We start from the raw sequence: 22,328 nt of genomic DNA, 5'->3' as shown, positions 1-22,328 counted from the left end.
CACATTGAAAATTTAATGATATAGTGCATTAGTATAAAAATAATTGCAAACAAGCAAATAAGAAGTTTTAAAGGATCCTCTCTGTAACTTCTAAGTGATGCGGTTGATTACATGAGAAAATACTAATATGCCGTTTGATAGTTAGAAAGAATGAGAACATAATGGATTAAATAAATAAAAATGGATCAAAATATGAAGGAGAGATAAATCAACCATGTTCATGAATATAACTCAGTGAACTAGCTCAATTTTTTTTTTTTTGGAGGATTGGGCATAGCATACTGTATTAAGCTAGGATTTGGATTTTCTCTCCTGCAAAGGAGAGAAAAGGAGAAATCAGTATAGATCTAAATTATTAAATTGAATTTAAAAATTAAGATTTGATAATTTTTAAAAATATAAATTTAATTTGAATGGTTTAGATTTACAATGAAGAAAAAAAGAAGAGGAGAGAAACCCACCCCATTAAGCTATGGGACAAACTAAGTTGAGTAGAACATACCTTTCTAACCTAGTTTACTATTTTTGGCATGCTAATGGATTGACATGCCGAATGCCAACTCATTTTCCTAAATTTGCACTTAACTAAGTTAAGGAACACTTTACCCAAAAAATAAATATTGAGGTGGAAATTAAGATCAATTTATCCCTAAATTCAAAATTTTAAAATATTGAATAAATATTTGTCCCTCAACCGTCATTAAAAAATTTCAACTAATCAAAATGCTTCCATTCACGTATAAGTATTTTCAACGTATCTTTTTGAATTTCAAAAATTAATATGAAAAAAATATTAATATATATTCAAATCAATAATTATTCAATTTCAATTAAAATTATTTTTAATCACACATTTTTATTCGTTATCCAATTAAACAATAAGTATTGTCGTTTCTGTCTTGAGATGCACTTAAATAATTCACATTGTCAAATGCTTTATAATAATTTGCTCATTCTGTATATAGAATGATCTTAGTGTGATATAATTAAATCATATTTTAATTTATTGGCATGTTATAATATTCTCTACTTGGTTTAATTTTTAATAATGTATGTCTTTCCTCATTTTCCTTCTAAAGTTTTCCATATTAGACTGTTTAAACAATAATATGTAAAGACGCTAAATCAACAAGTGAATTAATAAAAGAAAAAAAAAAGTCAAAAACAAAAAAAGCATATGCAGAAGAATTAATAGTTCTTTTATAGGTGATTAAAGATAATACTTGTAACCAATTAAAATTAAGTTTAGCTGAAAAGGTTAATTTTTTATAATGTAATGAATTAAGATTCAAATTTTTATTAGAAGAAATGCTACATTTAATAGCCAATTATGCCTTAAAAATTGCTTAAATAGAAAGATAACTCCCGCACTATTTATTTATAGCGAGAACAAATAAAGCTATTGAAAATAATGGAAATCACCCAAAATTACTACAATTCAATGGAGTACATCAAACAGTAGTGGACAGAATATGCGATCTAGCTTCTCGAATTTATTATTATTATTATTGTCGTCATGGTCATCGTTGTCGTCGTTTATACTTTGAGATGCACTAAAATAAATGATCCTGTCAAATGCATTATAATATTTGCATGTCCAGTGTTCAGAAACACTAAGCATGCTTTAATTTATTGAGGTATTATAATATTCTCATGGCAGCTTTATGCCTCAGATCATCCTTCCTCTTTCCTTTTAAAATTTACCGCGTTAGATACTTCCAACAATTATGAAAAGATGCAAAAGCAATAGTCAAAATCTTACTCACTAATCAAATCAATAAAAAGAGAACAAACAACAACACAAGAGACCGAAAATATTAAAAAAGAAGAAGATAGAAAGTCCAGTACTACTTGGTGACAACAAGAACTTATTAATTGCACAGATTACACACACACACACACACACATCGTCAGGGTTTAAACTCCAACCCTCTACCATACTCCACCTCATCCTTATCAGTTGGTCTCAGATGGCTTAAATTTACTATATAGTCTTAAATTGCAGATGAGCCATACTTTACAGGAATTAGCTCCAAATCATATTTTTTCTTTACAGACAAGCCAAAGGATTCATTCATGTCTAGATCTTCAGGATTTTCCCCATTAGGCATCTTCCAATCAAAATGGAATAGCAAATTTGCAAGTGAAAGTTCAACATTAGCAATACCAAATGTTATGCCAGGACACATCCTCCTTCCAGCACCAAATGGAATGAGCTGAAAATCTGCTCCTCTGTAATCCACTGAGCTATCAATGAATCTTTCTGGGTAAAATTTCTCAGCTTCAAGCCAATACTCAGGATCCCTCCCTATTGCCCATACATTAACCATCACCTTGCTTTTAGGTGCAATCTCATACCCATTAATCTCACAGCTCTCACTGCATTCCCTTGGGAGTAACAATGGAACCGGAGGATGCATACGCAATGTTTCTTTGATGATTGACTTCAAGTACTTCAGTTCATCAACACTTGCTTCATCTACATAACCTTTTCCTTCATAGACTTCTCTCACCTCAGCTTGTGCTTTCTCCATTACCCTTGGGTTTTTTACCAACTCTGCCATTGTCCACTCTATGGTATTTGATGAAGTTTCACTTCCAGCATTGAATATGTCCTGTAAGATATACTATCAGTAAAAGAATTTCAACATTTGCTTATAGCAGTAGCTTCTACTCACAGATGATTCTAACTTGAAGTGACAAAAAATGGTTCAAATTCAAGATCTGAACTTTCGAGAGATGTGACTTTTGCTTCTGTCACTCCAATCATTTTTTGCAAGTTTAATCTGATGTGCTGCTTCTTCCAAGTATATTTTTGATTTAGGAAATAAATACAGTGAAGTAATTAGAATTGTTGTAGACTATTTTGTCAACAACATAGGTCTAATGATTCTAATTTATAATAGTATGCATGAAACTGAAAATGAAAGTACGTTTTATAGTTTCCAAAGCCAAACAGATTTCCATTTGAACTTTTTGCCTTAACTTATGCATTGGCGATCACAAAGAACTGCACTTCTATAAATCACTAAATGGTTAACTACGAGTTCATATCTAACATTTCTGCCAACATTAAACAGTAGTTAAACAGAGAGAAAAAAAGTACTTCTACTTCTACAAAACCTAAGAAGCATGGATACAATCAACGACTTAGCAAATTGTAATTATTTGAAGTATCACATCGTATAAAATGCTAGTATTAAGAATGAATATGGTTCCTATCCATATCTCGTTTCTCAAAAACCTTTCTAGTCAACTAATATTTGATAGTTAATTTCCCCCCTATTTTGGTTTCAAATATGAAAAGATAGTCATAGTAGCAAGATTCTAACCAAAATGGTTGCTTTGATCATTTCATCAGACAGAGGATGTTCAAGGTTGTCCTGCTTCTGAAGCTTCAGCAGAACATCAACGATATCTTCTGCTTTTTCATGGATTGCTTCTGTTTGTGTATCTCTGTCCTTGTGATCTCTTACAATGCTCCCAAGTATCCTGTCCATTTCTTGATGAACCTTCTCAGCCTTAGACCTTAAACCTGTCAATACTTGAAGAACTCCAATGGATGGATACAAATCAACCAGAGAGAACCCTCCTACTAACTTCAGAACTTCCTTCATAAGTTCTATATAAGCTTCCTGATCTTTACATTCCCTTCCAAAAGCTATCCTAGCGGTCATGCCATAGGCCATTGAATTGACCTTCTTCGTAAGACTGATTACTGACCCTTCACTCAGAGCTATCTCCTTGACAAGTTTTGAAACCTCTTCTTCCCGAATGGGTCGAAAAGATTCCACACGCTTCGGCGTCAGAAGTTCAAAGGTGGAAATCTTCCTCATCTGCCTCCAGTAACTCCCATACGGAGAGGAGCTCATGCTCTTGGAGCCATACGTGATGATATCCATAGCAAGAACATAAGGCCGATTTGCAAAGATGATATCATGGGTTTTCATCACTTCTTTGGCCATTTCAGGAGAGGATACCTAGTGAAGAATCAAGAGAGAAAGTACAAAGTAACTCAGTAATTTGATTGCAAAACTGTATAAGCTTTACAAAACAAAAGCGCCCAAACAAATAAATGATGATTGTAAGACTCTAAGTTCCATTTTAAAAACAATAATTAAGAAATTAAGTGAGTCAAAGTATCAAGCAAATCTGGATGAATACCACTATGCTTGAGAGTCCCCCAAGCTTTAGATGCATTAGAGGCCCATATTTCTTTGCCCATTTCGCCAGGTTTTGATGAGGCATGGCTCCAATCTGGTGCATATTCCCAAGGATAGGTATCTTAGGTGGCCCGGGAGGCAACTTTGAGTTTGGATTTTTGGTCTTAAATCTCCAAAATATGCAAACTACCAAGAGGAAGAAGGAAACGATTGCAGCAGGTGAAGGAATTTGGAGCTCCGACTCCATTGTTGGCTTGGAAAAAAAGCTTTGACTACTCCCCCGGGGGGGTGGGGGGGTAGAAGAGCGTCCACCACTAAGCTGAAGATAAACATTTCGCGGAGAATTGAACCCCAATAAATAAACCGAAAAATGTGTAACAGTGCAAGCGATACTGTGATAGTGACATGTAAGGTGAGCAAAGGTGGGGTTTGATTCGCTTTTGATCCAAATATGAACAACACAAAATGAATCGGCAATAAGAATGACACTTCATCAATTCTTTATTAAAATCTCGGTTTGGTTCATACATAAAATAAGTTTTAATATTTTTTTAACTCTTTTTTTTATTTTTTAAGATCAAGTCACATTTTTAATTTTATTATTTATAAATAAAAATAAATATTATATCAAAAATAAAAATATTTAATTTTAGTTATGAATAGACATGAGAGTATATATATTGTAAGTAATGCTAACACGAATTAAATTTTATTGTAAATTATCTTAATTTTGCAATGAAAAGAAACTTATTTTAAATCAATAAAAAAAACGTGTTTTAATAGTAAGTCGTAAAATATTTGACTCTTTTCAATTAGTAATAACAATACACTTTTCCTTAATTTAAACCATCTTTTACTTTAAAAATAATTAATAAAATTGAGAAAAATAATGTTAGGGATTTTATTGAAGTATTTTGGGTTTGGGATAGACTTCAGTTGAGGTTGAAATTTAAAAATAATAAATACTAATTAATTGTCTAATATTAATTATAAAAAATACACTTAAAAATATAAAAAGATATGATTCAAGTTTGATTAAAATTTAAAAAAAAATTAAAACTTGAATTAAATCATTTGATTTTTTAATTTATAAAATCAAATTAAATTTTATTGATGATTAATTTTATTTAACTTTAATTGGATTGATTTGGATTGATCTATTTTATTTGATTTCGCTCACCTTTTGAGACACATTATGGAGAATTGGATCGTCAGGGCGGTACAGGAAGAATGGGTTCTAATTGATAAAAAAATATTATACAGAAAGTTTTATTTTTAAAAATTAAAAATTAAAATAAATAAGTTTAGTAAAATAATTTTTATAATATAAAATCATAATACAATAATTATTTATAATCACGCAACATTATAAAAAAATAAAATAATATTGTATATTTAATATACTGGTTTCAATATAAATAAATATAGAAATTTTATATTTTTTGCACGCTGTTTATATTTCATAAAATATTGATATTGATTGATTGACGATTATATGTCTCTATTAATAATATTCTCTCGATTTAATATTATAAAATTTTTTAAAATATAATGTTAAAAGATATAAAACATTTTAGATGTGTAATTAAAAAATTTTTTTAAAAAATTATTCATATTTAAGGTATAATTAAAAAGGTTTTTTAAATTGAGACACAATATTAAATAAGCATAAATATAAAAATAATATATAATTTTAAAAGTTATTATTTAACTTATTGAAAGAATATATTAGTTAAAAATATATAATTCTTAACATAATGAATATATGATATAATAATGAAACTTTTGTAGACATAGGTCATATTATAAGATCAAATTAAATAAACAGCTTAATATTTATTATATTCTATATTATAACTAGTTTATTATATTTATAAATGATATACCGTTATATATCAATAATAAACTTTTTATAAATTTTTAAATTTTAAATAATAAATATTTTATATATTAATGATGAACTTCTTATCTATTAATGTGAACTAGCAACATACTCAAATTTTCAAAAACTTGATGGGCTAATTTATCTAACAAAGAAAATGATAAATCAATTTTCATAAAATAAAGAGAGAGATAAAAGTTAAAAAAAATGAAGTGAAGGGGGAGGAAAACAGAGGTGAAGTATGTGCTGAGGTATTAAAAAAAAAAAAAGAGAGAGAGATAAATGGTGTGAATGCTTACTTTTGGCTAATAAAAATGGGTAAGACAATGATTGCCAAGCTTTTGTGTATTTAAACACTTACTAACTTTATGCTAGTCTTATCTGTGAGAAAAGAAAAAAAGAGAGAGAGAGAGGAATGGTGGGTTTTTAAAGTGTGGGACCCAGGCAAACATTAAAACCCGCCACATCTCTTTCTTCTACTTTTCACAGAAGAGAGTTGCACAGAGAGCCGCCTTGGTCACGGGTTTAGAGCAAATTTTTATGGTTAAGTTTTATTATAAGATATTTCTAGTATAATTTAAAGATTTTTATGATTAGATATATTTTTTAAATATTTTTCTAAACAGCTTTTTCCATTTTATTTTTGAAGTTGTGACCGTGGAAAATGAAGATTTTTATATATTTGAATTTAGGTGTAGTTTTAACTGGTTAATCTGAGTTTAAATATGTTAATAGAGTTTGATTAAGTGTTTAATTGATTTAGATTTGTTAAAATGTTTGATTTGGAGAATTTGTGATAAAGTGAGGGTTTGTAATTGGTTAATGATATCCTAACCATTTAAACCCGAATTTAATGCTTGGTTTATGTTTTTTTTTTTTTCCAAGTTCAAGGAAGGGAGATCCAAAAAGGATCAGTTATTACATAAACAAGTTTGCCCAATGCCTAAAGCGTAGTCTTTCAAAAGAAGAGTCAAACCTTTAGGTGGTTGTTGTGGATGGTATTACCCAACATGCAAGTTAAGTGTATAAGTAGTTAAGAAATTAGCACATTTGTTCCCTCACGATAAATGTGAGCTATTTCTACTTGTTAGTCTTGGTGCAATAAATCAAGTATTTGGCAAATCATCCTGTCATGTGTATTTACCTATGAACTTTCCTAGGGTAAGAGTTGTACAATGAGGATGCAATTCACATCAAGTTTGATATTTGAGAAAATATTAATTAAGGAGCACGGAAGGAAATTTATATCAGTTAAAAATCATTTGTTATTAAAACTTGAATGAATATTTATCAATTCAGGTTAATCTTTTATCAACAAGTATCTATTTGAGTTTTAACAACAACTAATTTTAAATTAACAACAGTCCATTCAGGCTTAGTTTTCATTCAAGTTTTAACAATAACTGATCCTTAACTTATATAAACTTCTTGTAGTTGCTATTTTCCCTTGATCTTTTTATAACCATTATCCCATGCCATATTAAGACCCTCAAAGATAGCCTATAATTCAAGTTGTAAAGAAGTGCATGTTCCAATGTTCCTGCAACAGCCTTGCAACCAAGCCCCTTCTACATTTCGTAAGAGGCAACTTACATCAGCTTCATCGTTAACACACTTAATTGCTCCATCACAATTCAAAGTAATCCATTATGGTATAGGCTTTTTGCAGGTGATTGTTTTAGCATGTTTGGAGGTGTCCTGGCCATGAGCTCTATAAAGAGAAATACTTTCATTAGTATTAAAATCAACAAGCATTCTTACCTTAGTCACTAACCTGTCTCCATGAGTAGAAATGTGCTAGAAAATAAATTTATTGTGTGCTTCCCACAATTTCCAATGTAAAAGGCCAAAGGTAGAAGCTCAAGTACTATTCACCTCACTGTTACAAGTTAATCCATGAAGATTATGAAGCATCTAGCTATCAAAAGGCTCATTCAAAAAGTGATTGAAATGATTTTGAGGGATAAGCCGTCTCCTTACATGACGAGCTAACTTGTAGTGTTAGAGAATGTGATCAATCATTTCACCATGTTCACCACAACACATGCATAAATCACTAGTGTCCATATGTCTTAATTAGACCTTTAATCAAAGTATAATCATGTAACGGAGCATGGAATATCTCAGAAGAGTGAAAAGAGTCGAAAACAGTTAAAAAATCTCAAAATGCTAAAAACAGGGCAGTGCCTCATGGCTCGTGCACTATACACCGCAGCTAGTCACTCTCTATGCTACTCACCGTAGAATGTTGCAAGCTTATGGCAGCAGAATCTAGGCAACTTCTTATATGCCCCATTTTTTCATCCAACATTCGAATGAGATGATCTTAGTATCTATAGAAAGCTCTTTTCATAAACTAGCATGGGTTTTACTTTTAAATCAAGTCACACTAGGAAGTTGAATACCCAAATACATTTTCACAACTTTTCTCAACTTTCACAACAAAATGGTATCCAAAACCCTATACAAGTGCTAAAAGTTATTTCTAACACCCAGACCATATTCATGGGACTTAGGACTACTTGTACAACACACCACATGCACAATTACACCATTATATCAAAATTTCACTCCTTAACCCCTTTAATATAAAAAAATAGAAGGGGAAGGTTTTAGCATTGCATTTCAAAATAATATTCACCATTGTTATTAAATGAACATTCATACACTTGTATTAGTATTTTGGCCCTATCAACATTTACAATTTATCATAAACAACGACTTAGGGCCTAAAATACATTTCAAACAAAAAACAACTATATAGTGCAAGTGTAAATAAAATGCATTCTAATTGGAAATAATCAATGTGTTACACAAAATAAATAAATCAAATAAGCATACAATAGGAATACTCATATTCCTAAGCCTTCAGAGCTTTTTTCCTAACTATACTAAAGCTAGAACCTATAAAATGGTAAAGAAGAGGAGTGAATTTAGCCACTTAGTAATTAAGGTAAGCCTACCCTCTGTTGTTGTATATCAATTAAATAAACACATGAGTTTGAAGTTGATTTTCTCAAAACACACACTAACACATGAATCACAAATTATCATTTTTTAATTAACTCATTTCATTTTAATCACAAGGTACCTTGCCACAAAACACATAGACATATGACAATAACCCAATATATTAACACAATTTGCCACAAACTTAAACAACTATGTGACATGTCATTTAATCACATATGTATGATCAAACCATTCTTATACCCTTCTTATTTCCTTCGACTAAAATCGTGAGCTATAATACTAAATAAGGCTCTGTTCATGTAACTAGACTACCCAAGCACATCAATTGTGAAGTATGACCCAGCCAAAAATCACAAGACTTACTCTTAGACCATAGATTCTCCTACTCTCGAATATCTAAGGTGTGGTATACCTTAAGCTAATGTCCTCGATAAACTAGTGAAAATAGTTAGATTCTAGTCCCTTAACAAACTATAGGACAAGGTTATACCCTCATGCATCGAAAAGTAGTCGAAAAAACCATATAAAGTTAACTACCTCCTCTCCTTAGAAAAACTTCTGCCAACTGATCATGCAATATATGATACCCGCTTATTTTCACAATTTCATTTATTCATTATTATCACATTGGGCTCACAATAATATATTGCCCAAGTGAGCATCAATCTCATTTTCACATATACCACAAATATCTATCATTTCAATCTTAACATGATTAACTCCATCTCATTATACTAAATCATAAATCAAGTTTATCACACCAATCATCAACTACTCATTTCCATAACACATTGTAATTTGTAATTCATTTCAAAATCACTTTTACATCTTTAGTTCAAATCAAGACAAATATACTATCTCATGATTTCATAGCATACTTACACATTAACAATCATCGATATATATATATATATATATATATGAAAATAACCACATTTCATTTTACAATGCAATTAATAAGCAACTATCCAAAATAGGGTTCCCTTGATTACCTCAAATTTTTGAGAGATCAAAGGTTTACCTCTTAATAATTCGCTTCCAAGTTCAATTTCCCCAAGCCAAAATGATGCTCAAATGATTAATCTACAATTAAATAACTTTCTAAACTTATCAACATTATCAAACACACATTTTTAATTCTCATTTTTCACTTCTAAAATATTTAATGCCTCTATTTCTCACATTTAGGCTTACCTATTGAATTTATTAACTATCTTTAGCTTCCAATATTATTAATGAGCCATTTAACCTCCATTAATGGCATTATAGCCCTTTCAACAACCCTTATTAATGCCATTTTCATATATTTATGGAATTTACCAACCAACAATCTTTAAAATCATCAATACTTAGTTTAAATACTCTAAGTAATTCTCATTAACTTCATTTGAGTCAATAGGTTTGGATCCATAACCTATATAGACTGAAAATCATCTCCCATTATAAAATCCTAAACAAAAACTTCAACAAAATGGAAGAGAAAAGGATATTAGGGCTTAGGACACTTATTTTAGATGTTCTCTAGCACCAAAATACTCTCAAACCACTAATGTGGCAAACCCTGATAGAGCTTTGTCGAGCACCTTCATTTTCTTCTTCTTCCTTTTCTAATAAAAGGAAAAAAAAAGTCAAAAACACAAAAAGCATATGCAAAAGAATTAATAGCTCTTTTATAGGTAATTAAAGATAATACCTGTAACCAATTAAAATTATGTTTAGCTGAAAAGGTTAATTTCTTATAATGAAATGAATTAAGATTCAAATTTTTATTAGAAGAAATGCCATATTTAGTAGCCAATTATGCCTTAAAAATTGCTTAAATAGAAAGATAACTCCCACACTATTTTTTTATAGCGAGAACAAATAAAGCTATTGAAAAAAATAAACAAAATTAGTTTAATGGCCTCAAAAAATGAAACTTTAATATATTATGGATGAGGTTTTTGAATATTTTGGAATATGGCCCATTCATAAAATTACTTAGATGTATTTTTCCTTTTTTATCCTCAGAATAAATTTATCATTAAAATTGAATATATTTAATTTAACTAATATTTAATTGACTGGATCTTTCATTTTTATCATAAAAAATCATATTGTGCGTGCTCTCTCTTTGATTTATCATCTCTGAATATTTTCTTCATCAAATTTTTTTGATTTAATTTTCCTGAATCATTATATTCATCTCTCATACAGTTCTTTTCTTCATCAAAAATTTTGATTTGATTTAACTAACATCTGAGAAAATTAAGTGTGATTTGTTAACCTAATGAGTTTATTAATAAGTTAATGAGGTGTGTGGCCAGAGGAGCCTAATTGATGTAATTTGTTATAATTTTAGCCCTAGAAGTTAGTCTAAATCAATGGTGCGCCACTCAGGTAAGGAAAAAGGAACAAAAAGTGAAGGAATGCCTTCTGTGCCATATGCTGTGGTGTGTGGTCAATCCACCACAGTGCACAGGGCCATATTTAAATACAACAAGCCTCTCTGTACCATAAGTCACAATGGATGACAGCATGTGTCACGGTACAAGGCCAAAAATTAGATATATCTGGTTCATATCTACACGAGAAAAATAGAGAAGAGGAAGGAGAAAACCAAAGAACATATTGAAGCTCTGTTAGGGCACAAATATTAGAACCCTTGAGGATAGATTGAAGCTCCCAAACACATAAGGGAAGCAATCTATGTCCTCTTCTTCCTTTCTCTCCCTCATTTATAAAGGTTTGAGTTAGGGTTTAGGTTAGAAGATTTATTTTTGATCCATAAGAGTTATGAGTCCGATCTATTAGATAAAATAGATATAATGGGAGTTGTTTGAGGTAGATAAACCCTACATTAATGATTTTGTGTATGGTTAGTAGAGTGAAGCCTTTAATGTCCGAAAATCAACATAAATGAGATAGTTGGGAGAGTTTGATATCCATTGATGGTAGTTTGAAGATCTATTAATGATAATATGCATTAATGGAATCTAATGAATCCATTGGGTATGAATAGGTAGTAAATTTTTGGATGGATAGAATAGAGTGTGTGGAGATTAATGTTGGAAAACTCACAAAATGAGATAATGATGATATCTTTATAATGTGATTGTAGATCATTGTTATTGGCACCATTTAAGCTTGTGAGAAGCTCTAGAAGTTGATATTTAGAGGGGTAAACCTTTGACCTCTCAAAAGTTTAAGGTAACCGGGAGAAACTTATTTTTATATAGTTGAATATTAATTTGTTATTGGTTGAAAATGGATTGTTTTGAATCGTGAATTATATTTCGAATTATAGATGCAATTTTGGATAAAAGATGAACTTGTGAATGATTTGATAAATGAAAACTTCTTACGTGCCATGCAATTGTGATTTATGAATTTATCTTGGCATATTATTGTGAGTGAAAGTTGTGATTTATAATGTGGAGTATTTAGAGTAATTGAGTAGGAGTATGTGAGTCATATGACATGATATGTTTTGAGTTGAATGCATAATTATGTGAGTTGTGCGTAGTATGATCATTAGCGGGAGTTTGCTTAGGGAGAGGAGTAGATGGTTAAATCCATGAGGTACTGGCCATGATCGTTGGAATCAGGAACTTGCCTTGGCACCGACCGTTGAAATTGGGAGGTAGCCCTGGTCCCATGGTTGATTCGAGACTTTCTCACTTGTTCTATAAGGGACTCAAACCTAACTAGTCTCCACCGGTTTATGAGGAGGCTAGATCAGGGGTATGACACCCCATGGTTGCTAATATTGAGAGAAATCAGATTATATAAATGAGTGAGTTAACCCTGGCCATGTAGCTCCTTGCAAGTGAAAGGCTGGGTTAGTCCATGAAGGACGTAGCCATGTGATAGCCACCGATTTTACATTAAAGATAACAGGAGGGTATAAGGCTGGCATTCAATCATGCATATAAATTCGGCCATATAGTTGGTAGTATTACAACTTCGTATTTTTATATAGTTAAATATTAATTTATTATTAGTTGAAAATGGATTGTTTTGAATCGTGAATTATATTTCAAATTATAGATGCAATTTTGGACAAAAGATGAACTTGTGAATGATTTGATAAATGAAAACTTCTTACGTGCCATGCAATTGTGATTTATGAATTTATCTTGGCATATTATTGTGAGTGAAAGTTGTGATTTCTAATGTGGAGTATTTAGAGTAATTGAGTAAGAGTATGTGAGTCATATGACATGATACGTTTTGAGTTGAATGCATAATTATGTGATTTGTGCATAGTATGATCATTAGGGGGATTTTGCTTAGGGAGAAGAGTAGATAGTTAAATCCACGAGGTACTGCCTGTGATCGTTGGAATTGAGAACTTGCCTTGGCACCGACCGTTGAAATCGGGAGGTAGCCCTTGTCCCATGGTTGATTCGAGACTGTCTCACTTGTTCTATAAGGGACTCAAACATAACTAGTCTCCACCGGTTTATGAAGAGGCTAGATCAGGGGTATGACACCCCGTGGTTGCTAGTATTGAGAGAAATCAAATTATATAAATGAGTGAGTTAACCCTGGCCACGTAGCTCCTTACAAGTGAAAGGCTGAGTTAGTTCATAAAGGACGTAGCCATATAATAGCCACCGATTTCACATGAAAGATAACAAGAGGGTATAAAGCTGGCATTCAATCATGCATATAAATTCAGCTACATGGTTGGTAGTATTGCAACTCTGTATTTTTATGTAGTTGAATATTAATTTGTTATTAGTTAAAAATGGATTGTTTTAAATCGTGAATTATATTTTGAATTATAGATGCAATTTTGGACAAAAGATGAACTTGTGAATGATTTGATAAATGAAAACTTCTTACATGCCATGCAATTGTGATTTATGAATTTATCTTGGCATATTATTGTGAGTGAAAGTTGTGATTTCTAATGTGGAGTATTTAGAGTAATTGAGTAGGAGTATGTGAGTCATATGACATGATACGTTTTGAGTTGAATGCATAATTATGTGAGTTGTGCGTAGTATGATCATTAGCGGGAGTTTGCTTAGGGAGAGGAGTAGATGGTTAAATGTACTAGCCATGATTGTTGGAATCGGGAACTTGCCTTGGCACCGACCGTTAAAATCAGGAGGTAGCCCCGGTCCCATGGTTGATTCGAGATTGTCCCACTTGTTCTATAAGGGACTCAAACCTAACTAGTCTCCACCGGTTCATGAGGAGGCTAGATCAGGGTTATGACACCCCATGGTTGCTAGTATTGGGGGAAATCAGATTATATAAGTGAGTGAGTTAACCCTGGCCACGTAGCTCCTTACAAGTAAAAGGCTAGGTTAATCCATGAAGGACGTAGCCATATGATAGCCACTGATTTCACATCAAAGATAACAGAAGGGTATAAGGCTGGCATTCGATCATGCATATAAATTCAGCCACATGGTTGGTAGTATTGCAACTCCGTATTGTGCATTGTGATTTAAAATAGATATATGTGTTTTTGGGCTCGGTCACATGGTTGTTAATATTATAAACTGTGGCCAAGTTTGTCACATGTGTTGTAATTGTGGTTGTCTATTTGCATCTATTTACAATTGACATGCAACTGTCTAGATTAGGTGAAACTTGGTTATGGAGTGATTGTACTCATCCTTCAATTCTCAATATTTTCAGGGCCTAACTCATCAAATTCGAGTCGGGGAAAACACGCAGAGGCTTGGAATTTGTAGAGTAATCCTTTTGTATGCCTTTCTTTGTTATTTTATGTGTATGTATGTTAATAAAATTGCTAACTAGGAGTTACATGTGATTTTTATACTACTTTATAGTAGCATACAACTTGCATAGTTTGTATCATAGGTCAGAGAGTTTTAGTTGTAAACTTGTGGATAAGGTCAAAATAATAGTGCAAGTAGGAACATGTGTATTTTAATTTATTTGAAATGAAAATGATGGTTTTGTGTGTGATTTTCCTCCCCCTTGTGCTTTGTGAAAATTGGGGTTGAGTGGTGATTTTGAGAAATATGTGTTTTTGATTGTGTATGGTGCATTGTATGAGTTCATTAGAGTTCATTGAGTATGGTTGGATGGTTGGTATAGGCTTTTAGCACTTGTGGTTGAGTTGGGACACCATTGATGTGAGATCTTGGTGAAAAGTGATAAAAAAGGGTTTTGGTGTCTAACTTTTTGTAGAAAACAAATTTGAGTGTGAAACCTGTGTCATTAGCTGGAGTTAGGAGAAAGCTCCGTCTAGACACTAAAGCCACTTCAATCGAACGTCGGACGAAGTTTTGAGACGCGTTCCAAGTTCGCTCCCTATGCTATCATTTTGACAGCTAATATCTGTCAAATTCGTGCAATGCCTCACGCTGTGGCGCATGGCATAGAGGCAAGTGAGCTACAACGTATGTGTCATAAGCTGCGGCACATGGGTCATTTTCTGCACAAAATATAGTTTTGAGTTTTAAAAGTCATTGTTTTGGGTTGGGTCCCATTTGTTTTTTTAAACTTCCACATCATCTTCAAACTCTGATTTGAACATTTTAAGTGTGTGATTAAGATTGAAAATTGAGTTTTGAGATTCCATTGTAAATGATTTGAAAATTCTCTCATTTATGTAATTTTACAACTTGGTAATCCTTTGAGGGTTAATCCGTTGATTACCATCTATATGGAGTTAAATGTGGTTAAGTAAGGGAGACTTTACGATTTACCTAGATCATTATCTTTATCACGAAGCTTTTCCTCTCTCTCCCTCTCTATTTTTTCCATGTATTATGAAGAGGACGTTAGACATCAAAGAAAAAACTCCATTACTGATTTACGATACTACATAATTGATATACTTTTGTATATCAATGATAAACAAATTGATAAGTTTTCGCTAATATGACTTGTATATTAGTGATAAATAATAGCATATCACTAATATACTATTGTAGATCAATATAACCAAACAATCAGACATAAACTTTTTATAATTGATATACGATCATATATTAATAATGTAGTATCACAAATCAATGACACAAAAAACACATATCATTTACCCAAAACAGATCAAACATGGTCCACAAAAAAAATTAGATTCTTAGCTTATTATAGAGAATCAAATAACTAAACTAATAAATAAAAAATCATGAATCTGTAGCTTCGTTCCCCATCGGGGTGCTTCGTTCCGTTGAGTACTGTCGATATATCTCACTTCTGATTTGTCTCTCGCTGTCGTGACTATGGCTCCCTCACACTATTCTGCTATCTTACATTCATCTCTCTTGCATCGAGTTTTGTCTTCTCTCTTGTATTTGTCTCTTTTGTTCAAGAGATTTCTTGCATTTTGAATCTCTTGGTATTTTAAAAAGGCATATATTAAAAAGGACAGTTTTATAAATTAATTATAATCTAAATATTAAAAAGGTCATTTTTTGAAATTTAAAAAAGGATATACTATTTCTTTTACTTAGTCTTATAATATGGGCTATCTATGCAAAAATTTCTTAAAAATAATGGAAATCACTGAAATTACCATTCAATGGAGTACATCAAACAATAGTGGATGGAATTTGCGATCTTAGCTTCTCGAATTTATTATTATTATTATTATTATTGTCGTCGTCGTCGTCATTTATACTTTGAGACGCACTTAAATAAATGATCTCGCCAAATGCATTATAATATTTGCATGTTCAGCGTCCAGAAATACAAAGCATGATTTAAATTATTGAGGTATTATAATATTCTCATGGCGGCTTTATGCCACAGATCATCCTTCCCCTTTCCTTTCAAAATTCCCCATGTTAGATACTTCCGACAACTATGAAAAGATGCAAAAGCAGCAGTCAAAATCTTACTCGCTAATCAAATTAATAAAAAGAGAACAAACAACAACACGAGACTAAAAAAAAACAGAGAGATATAGAAAATCCAGTACTATTTGGTGACAACAATAACTTATTATTGCACAGATTACAGACACATATCATGACGGTTTAAACTTTAAACCTCTACCATACTCGACCTAATCCTTTATTAGTTGGTCTCAGATAGCTTAAATTTACCTTATAGCCTTAAATTGCAGATGAGCTATACTTTACAGGAATTAGCTCCAAATCATAATTTTTCTTTACAGACAAGCCAAAGGATTCATTCATGTCTAGATCTTCAGGCTTTTCCCCATTAGACATCTTCCAATCAAAATGGAATAGCGAATTTGCAAGTGAAAGTTCAACATTAGCAATACCAAATGTTATGCCAGGACACATCCTCCTTCCAGCACCAAATGGAATGAGCTGAAAATCTGCTCCTCTGTAATCCACTGAGCTATCAATGAATCTTTCTGGGTAAAATTTCTCAGCTTCAAGCCAATACTCAGGATCCCTCCCTATTGCCCATACATTAACCATCACCTTGCTTTTAGCTGCAATCTCATACCTATTAATTTCACATCTCTCACTGCATTCCCTTGGGAGTAACAATGGAACCGGAGGATGCATACGCAATGTTTCCTTGATGATTGGCTTCAAGTACTTCAGTTCATGAACACTTGCTTTATCTACATAACCTTTTCCTTCATAGAGCTCTCTCACCTCAGCTTGTGCTTTCTCCATCACCCTTGGGTTTTTACCAGCTCTGCCATTGCCCATTCTATGGTATTTGATGAGGTTTCACTTCCAGCACTGAACATGTCCTGTAAGATATACTATCATTAAAAGAATTTCAACAATTGCTTTTAGCATTAGCTTCAACTCACAGATGATTCTAACTTGAAGTCACAAAAAATGGTTCAAATTCAATATCTGAACTTGGAAGGGATGTGACTTTTTCTTCTGTCACTCCAATCAATTTTTGTTTTTTTTTTTGCAAGTTTAATCTGATGTGCTGCTTCTTCCAAGTATATTTTTGATTTAGGAAATAAATACAGTGAAGTAATTAGAATTGTTGTAGACTATTTTGTCAATAACATAGACCTAATGATTCTACTTTATCATAGTCAGCATGAAACTGAAACTGAAAGTATGTTTTATAGTTTCCAATGCTAAAAAGATTTTCGTTTGAACTTTTTGCCTTAACTTTTGCATTAGGGATCACATATAACAGCACTACTATAAAATCACTAAATGGTTAACTACGAGTTCATATTTAATATTTCTACTAACATTTAAAGGTAGTTAAACAAAGAGAGAAAAGGTACTTCTACAGAACCTAAGAAGCATGGATACAATCAGTGACTTAGCAGAGTGAAATTATTTAAAGTATCACGTCATATTAAATGCTAGCATTAAGAATGAATATGGTTCCTATACTTATCTCGTTTCTCGAAAACCTTCCTAGTCAATTGATCTTTGATAGTTAATTTTTTTCCCCTATTTTGGTGTCAAATATGGAAAGATAGTCATAGTAGCAAGATTCTAACCAAAATGGTTGCCTTGATCATTTCATCAGACAGAGGATGTTCAAGGTTATCCTGCTTCTGAAGCTTCAGCAGAACATCAACGATATCTTCTGCTTTTTCGTAGATTGCTTCTGTTTGTGTATCTCTGTCCTTGTGATCTCTTACAATGCTCCCAAGTATCCTGTCCATTTCTTGATGAGCCTTCTCAACCCTAGACCTTAAACCTGTCAATACTTGAAGAACTCCAATTGATGGGTACAAATCAGCCAGAGAGAACCCTCCTATTAATTTCAAGACTTCCTTCATAAGTCCAATATAAGCTTACTGATCTTTAGATTTAGTTCCAAAAGCTATTCTAGCCGTCATGCCATAGGCCATTGAATTGACCTTCTTGGTAAGACTGATTACTGACCCTTCACTCAGAGCTATCTCCTTGACAAGTTTTGAAACCTCTTCTTCCCGAATGGGTCGAAAAGATTCCACACGCTTCGGCGTCAGAAGTTCAAAGGTGGAAATCTTCCTCATCTGCCTCCAGTAACTCCCATACGGAGAGGAGCTCATGCTCTTGGAGCCATACGTGATGATATCTATAGCAAGAACATAAGGCCGATTTGCAAAGATGATATCATGGGTTTTCATCACTTGTTTGGCCATTTCAGGAGAGGATACCTTAGTGAAGAATCAAGAGAGAACATTCACAGTAACTCAGAAAGTTGGTTGTAAAACTCAAAAAGATTTCCACATCAACAGAACCCAAACAAACAAATAATTGACCGGAAAACTCTTATATTCCATATTATAAACCGTAACTAAGAAATTAAATCAATCAGAATGGAAATCTAGACGAATACCACTATGCTTGAAAGTCCTTCGAGCTTTAGAAGCATTAGAGGCCCATATTTCTTTGCCCATTTCACCAGGGTTTGTTGAGGCATGGCTCCAATCTGGTGCATATTCCCCAGGACAGGTATCTTAGGTGGCCCGGGAGGCAACTTTGAGTTTGGATTTCTGATCTTCGATCTCCAAAATATGCAAATCACTGTGAATGAGAAGAGGAAGAAGGAAACGATTGCAGCAGGTGAAGGAATTTGGAGCTCCGACTCCATTGTTGGCTTGGAAAAGAAGCTTTGACTACTCCCAAAAATAAAAATGGAGCGTTTACTATTAAGCTGAAGATAAACGTTTCGTGCAGAATTGAGGCACAATAAGGAAACCGAAGATTGTGTTAGTGATAGTGACGCATCATGGAGAATTGGACCGTAAGGAAGAAATTAAAATGAATATAGATGTATGTTTCGTTCAGACGTCGCCGTCAATTGGTAAACAAACGCCGCCCGCCGGCGTCAATATGTGGCAGATCAGTGATGCTGTTAGAAGTTACGAGCATCGATTAGTACGAGCCTGCGAGATTGTTGAATATTCTCTTTCATTTCCATATATCTTTGGATTTGTTTGCAAAGTTCATTGCTTTTGGCGCCATGCATGAGAAAATGACGGGGTGCGTCTTCTGTGTACAGCGTTGTTCTGAGTACTGTAGCGATGACCGATGAGCATCCCATATATATTCCATGATGACAGGCCAAGTAGGATATATCTGATATAATTTTTAATATTAAATTTAAACCATTCAAATTAAATATCACAGGTTAAATTGATGATAAAATAAATTTATTAAAAATATTTATAATTTTTATAAAATTATATTTTAATAAACATAAAATAAAAAACTTAAATATGAATCATCCTAATTAAATTTGGACAATTTACGTTCCATCATTTATCATCAAGAGGCAAGAGTGATGAGTACTAAAGCTAAACACAGAAAATGAAAATGGCAGGGCATGAATACATTAATAGCAATTATATACATTTAATTATTAAAATTTTATGAAAGAATTATGGTTTTTTTTTATCTGGAAGTAAATGACAAATGAGTTTATAAAATTGCTCTTACCAATACCACCTAATTAAAATATATACATACATACATATATACATATAGCTGATGAAAGCCTAATGTTTTATTTGATAGCATGGAACTGATATTAGAGAAGTGAAAGTAAAATTGAAAAATAACTTGTTTGGTATAATGTATCTTACTTTTCCATGAAATATAGCTTCATCAAAATTGGTAGAACTCACTTTCACCTTCATACTCATGAAGATAATTAAAAATAAATTTATGATGTGATGGCGATGTTGCATGAAAGTTTGAGCGACAATGATGTGGGACATAAATGGTGATGATGTACATGAAGGTAATGTAGCAAGTGATATGGCAGTGGTGGTGGGACTTGCAAAATAAGTTTCAGTTATAAAATATATTAGTAACAAAAGTTTATAAATTAGTGAAGAATATTTTTCAGTTACTGAAATAGTGATGCAATATTTTTAATAGAAATTAGGAACGGATTGTCAATGCTAAACTCAAAATTAGTAATCAATTTTGCCAATAATTAGTGACATATTTATCCATTAATTTAAATTTTCTTTTAGTAGTGGGGTGTGTGCTTGTGCATGTGTGCATCACACAAAATCTAAACAGAAACTGCATTGTTTATCACTCGTTAATAATATAACTTGATAAAAATTTTAAAATATATGAATAAAATTTAATCTTGTTAGAAACAACTTCCTATATTAAATTATCTAGTACTTTTGCAATGAAGAACACATTACAATGGTTGTTGATTTGTTGTCAAAAGAAGTAATGCAAGTTCCAGCATAGACGGTATTCTCTTCAAATTCCCTTGGAGCCAAAAGAGGTTTAGTGAAAAGTGGTGTGTGTCCATTCAACTGTCAAAGAAAGGAAGAGATTATACACATTTTGAGAGATTGTAACATTGCGAGAGTTGTACGGGAAACTATTCTGAATCCTAATTAACATGCAGGATAATTTACAAGTTTGGCTTCGATGGACTTCGTCTGAGGAACAATCGCTTTAAGCAATGGCCTTGGTTTTGAGTTTTTGCGCCTACTTGTTGGATCCTATGGACAATGAGGTGCAAAAAATTTTTGATAACCACGCACCTTCAAAATTTAAGCACTGCTATTATATTGGAAGAGACAAGCACGGGAAAGTTTTAAAATAGAATTTTTCAAGTGAATGCAAAGGCACATAACGAGTGGACTCCATCCCCATTTGAATTCTTGTGGGTAGGCATGGATGCTTCGGTTAGGTTCAATATGCAGGCAGCATGTGGTGGCCTAATTAGAGATTCAAGTGAAAGATGGATCATCGGGTTCCAAACAGAAATTTCTGCTGGAACCATTGTGGAAACAGAGATTCATACAATTAAAATTGATTTGGAATTGAGTAGACAGCTCGGATTCACTAAAATCCAAGTAAAATCGATAATTCAGGTAGGCCTAAATGCTCAAATTGTCAATTTTCATCCTCTTTTTTTTTAAATCCAATTTTTATTTAAAAATTAATTATTTTTATTATTATAAAAAATGTAAAATATACTTTTTAGCAGTAATTAAAAAAATGTAGAAGATTCAACTTTAAAAAAAATTTGTGGATCTTAAAATTTAGAAATAAATATTAAAATATATTGTAAATATTATTTTAAGTTATTTTATAGATTAAAAATAATAAAAATATAACAATATTAGTATTTTTAGTTTTTTTTAAGAAAATATCTATCATAATGTACTCAAGTATATGGTCTTTCAATATAAAATAAGCTAAAACTAAAAGAATTTAATTAATATTTAATATATTTTTTAAAAATTAAATTTTTAATGGAGTAGTTAGGTCAATTTAGAACCTAATTGGGCTTGCCCCAAATAAACCTGAACATAAAAAATATGTGATTTTTTTCAAGTTTGGTCCTAAATTTTTTTCAACCTTATTTCGACTCGTATTAACTCATTACTATAAGATGGTGGTCCGTTTGAAGCGAGACACTGGAAGATACTAGAGAAATCTAATGCTCAGCCTGGGAAGTGA

General features: G+C 32.1%; 1 protein-coding gene and 1 pseudogene across 1 annotated transcript; both read right to left on the bottom strand.

Moving 5' to 3' along the window:
• Positions 1–1,848: 1,848 nt before the first annotated feature.
• LOC129299649 (desmethyl-deoxy-podophyllotoxin synthase-like) lies at positions 1,849–4,495 on the bottom strand. Its single transcript, XM_054938115.1, has 3 exons — positions 4,165–4,495; positions 3,333–3,980; positions 1,849–2,615 (listed from the first exon to the last, which is right to left on the bottom strand). The coding sequence occupies exons 1-3, from the start codon at positions 4,408–4,410 to the stop codon at positions 1,995–1,997; spliced, it is 1,515 nt and encodes a 504-aa protein (XP_054794090.1). The 5' UTR covers positions 4,411–4,495; the 3' UTR covers positions 1,849–1,994.
• Positions 4,496–16,922: 12,427 nt separating this feature from the next.
• LOC129303873 (cytochrome P450 71D10-like) lies at positions 16,923–19,717 on the bottom strand (annotated as a pseudogene).
• Positions 19,718–22,328: the final 2,611 nt, after the last annotated feature.

Source organism: Prosopis cineraria, unplaced genomic scaffold, assembly GCF_029017545.1.
Source record: "Prosopis cineraria cultivar Desert tree isolate PC_DT_omini unplaced genomic scaffold, ASM2901754v1 PC2, whole genome shotgun sequence".
NCBI lineage: Eukaryota > Viridiplantae > Streptophyta > Magnoliopsida > Fabales > Fabaceae > Prosopis > Prosopis cineraria.
This window is presented reverse-complemented; position numbering and strand designations above follow the sequence as displayed.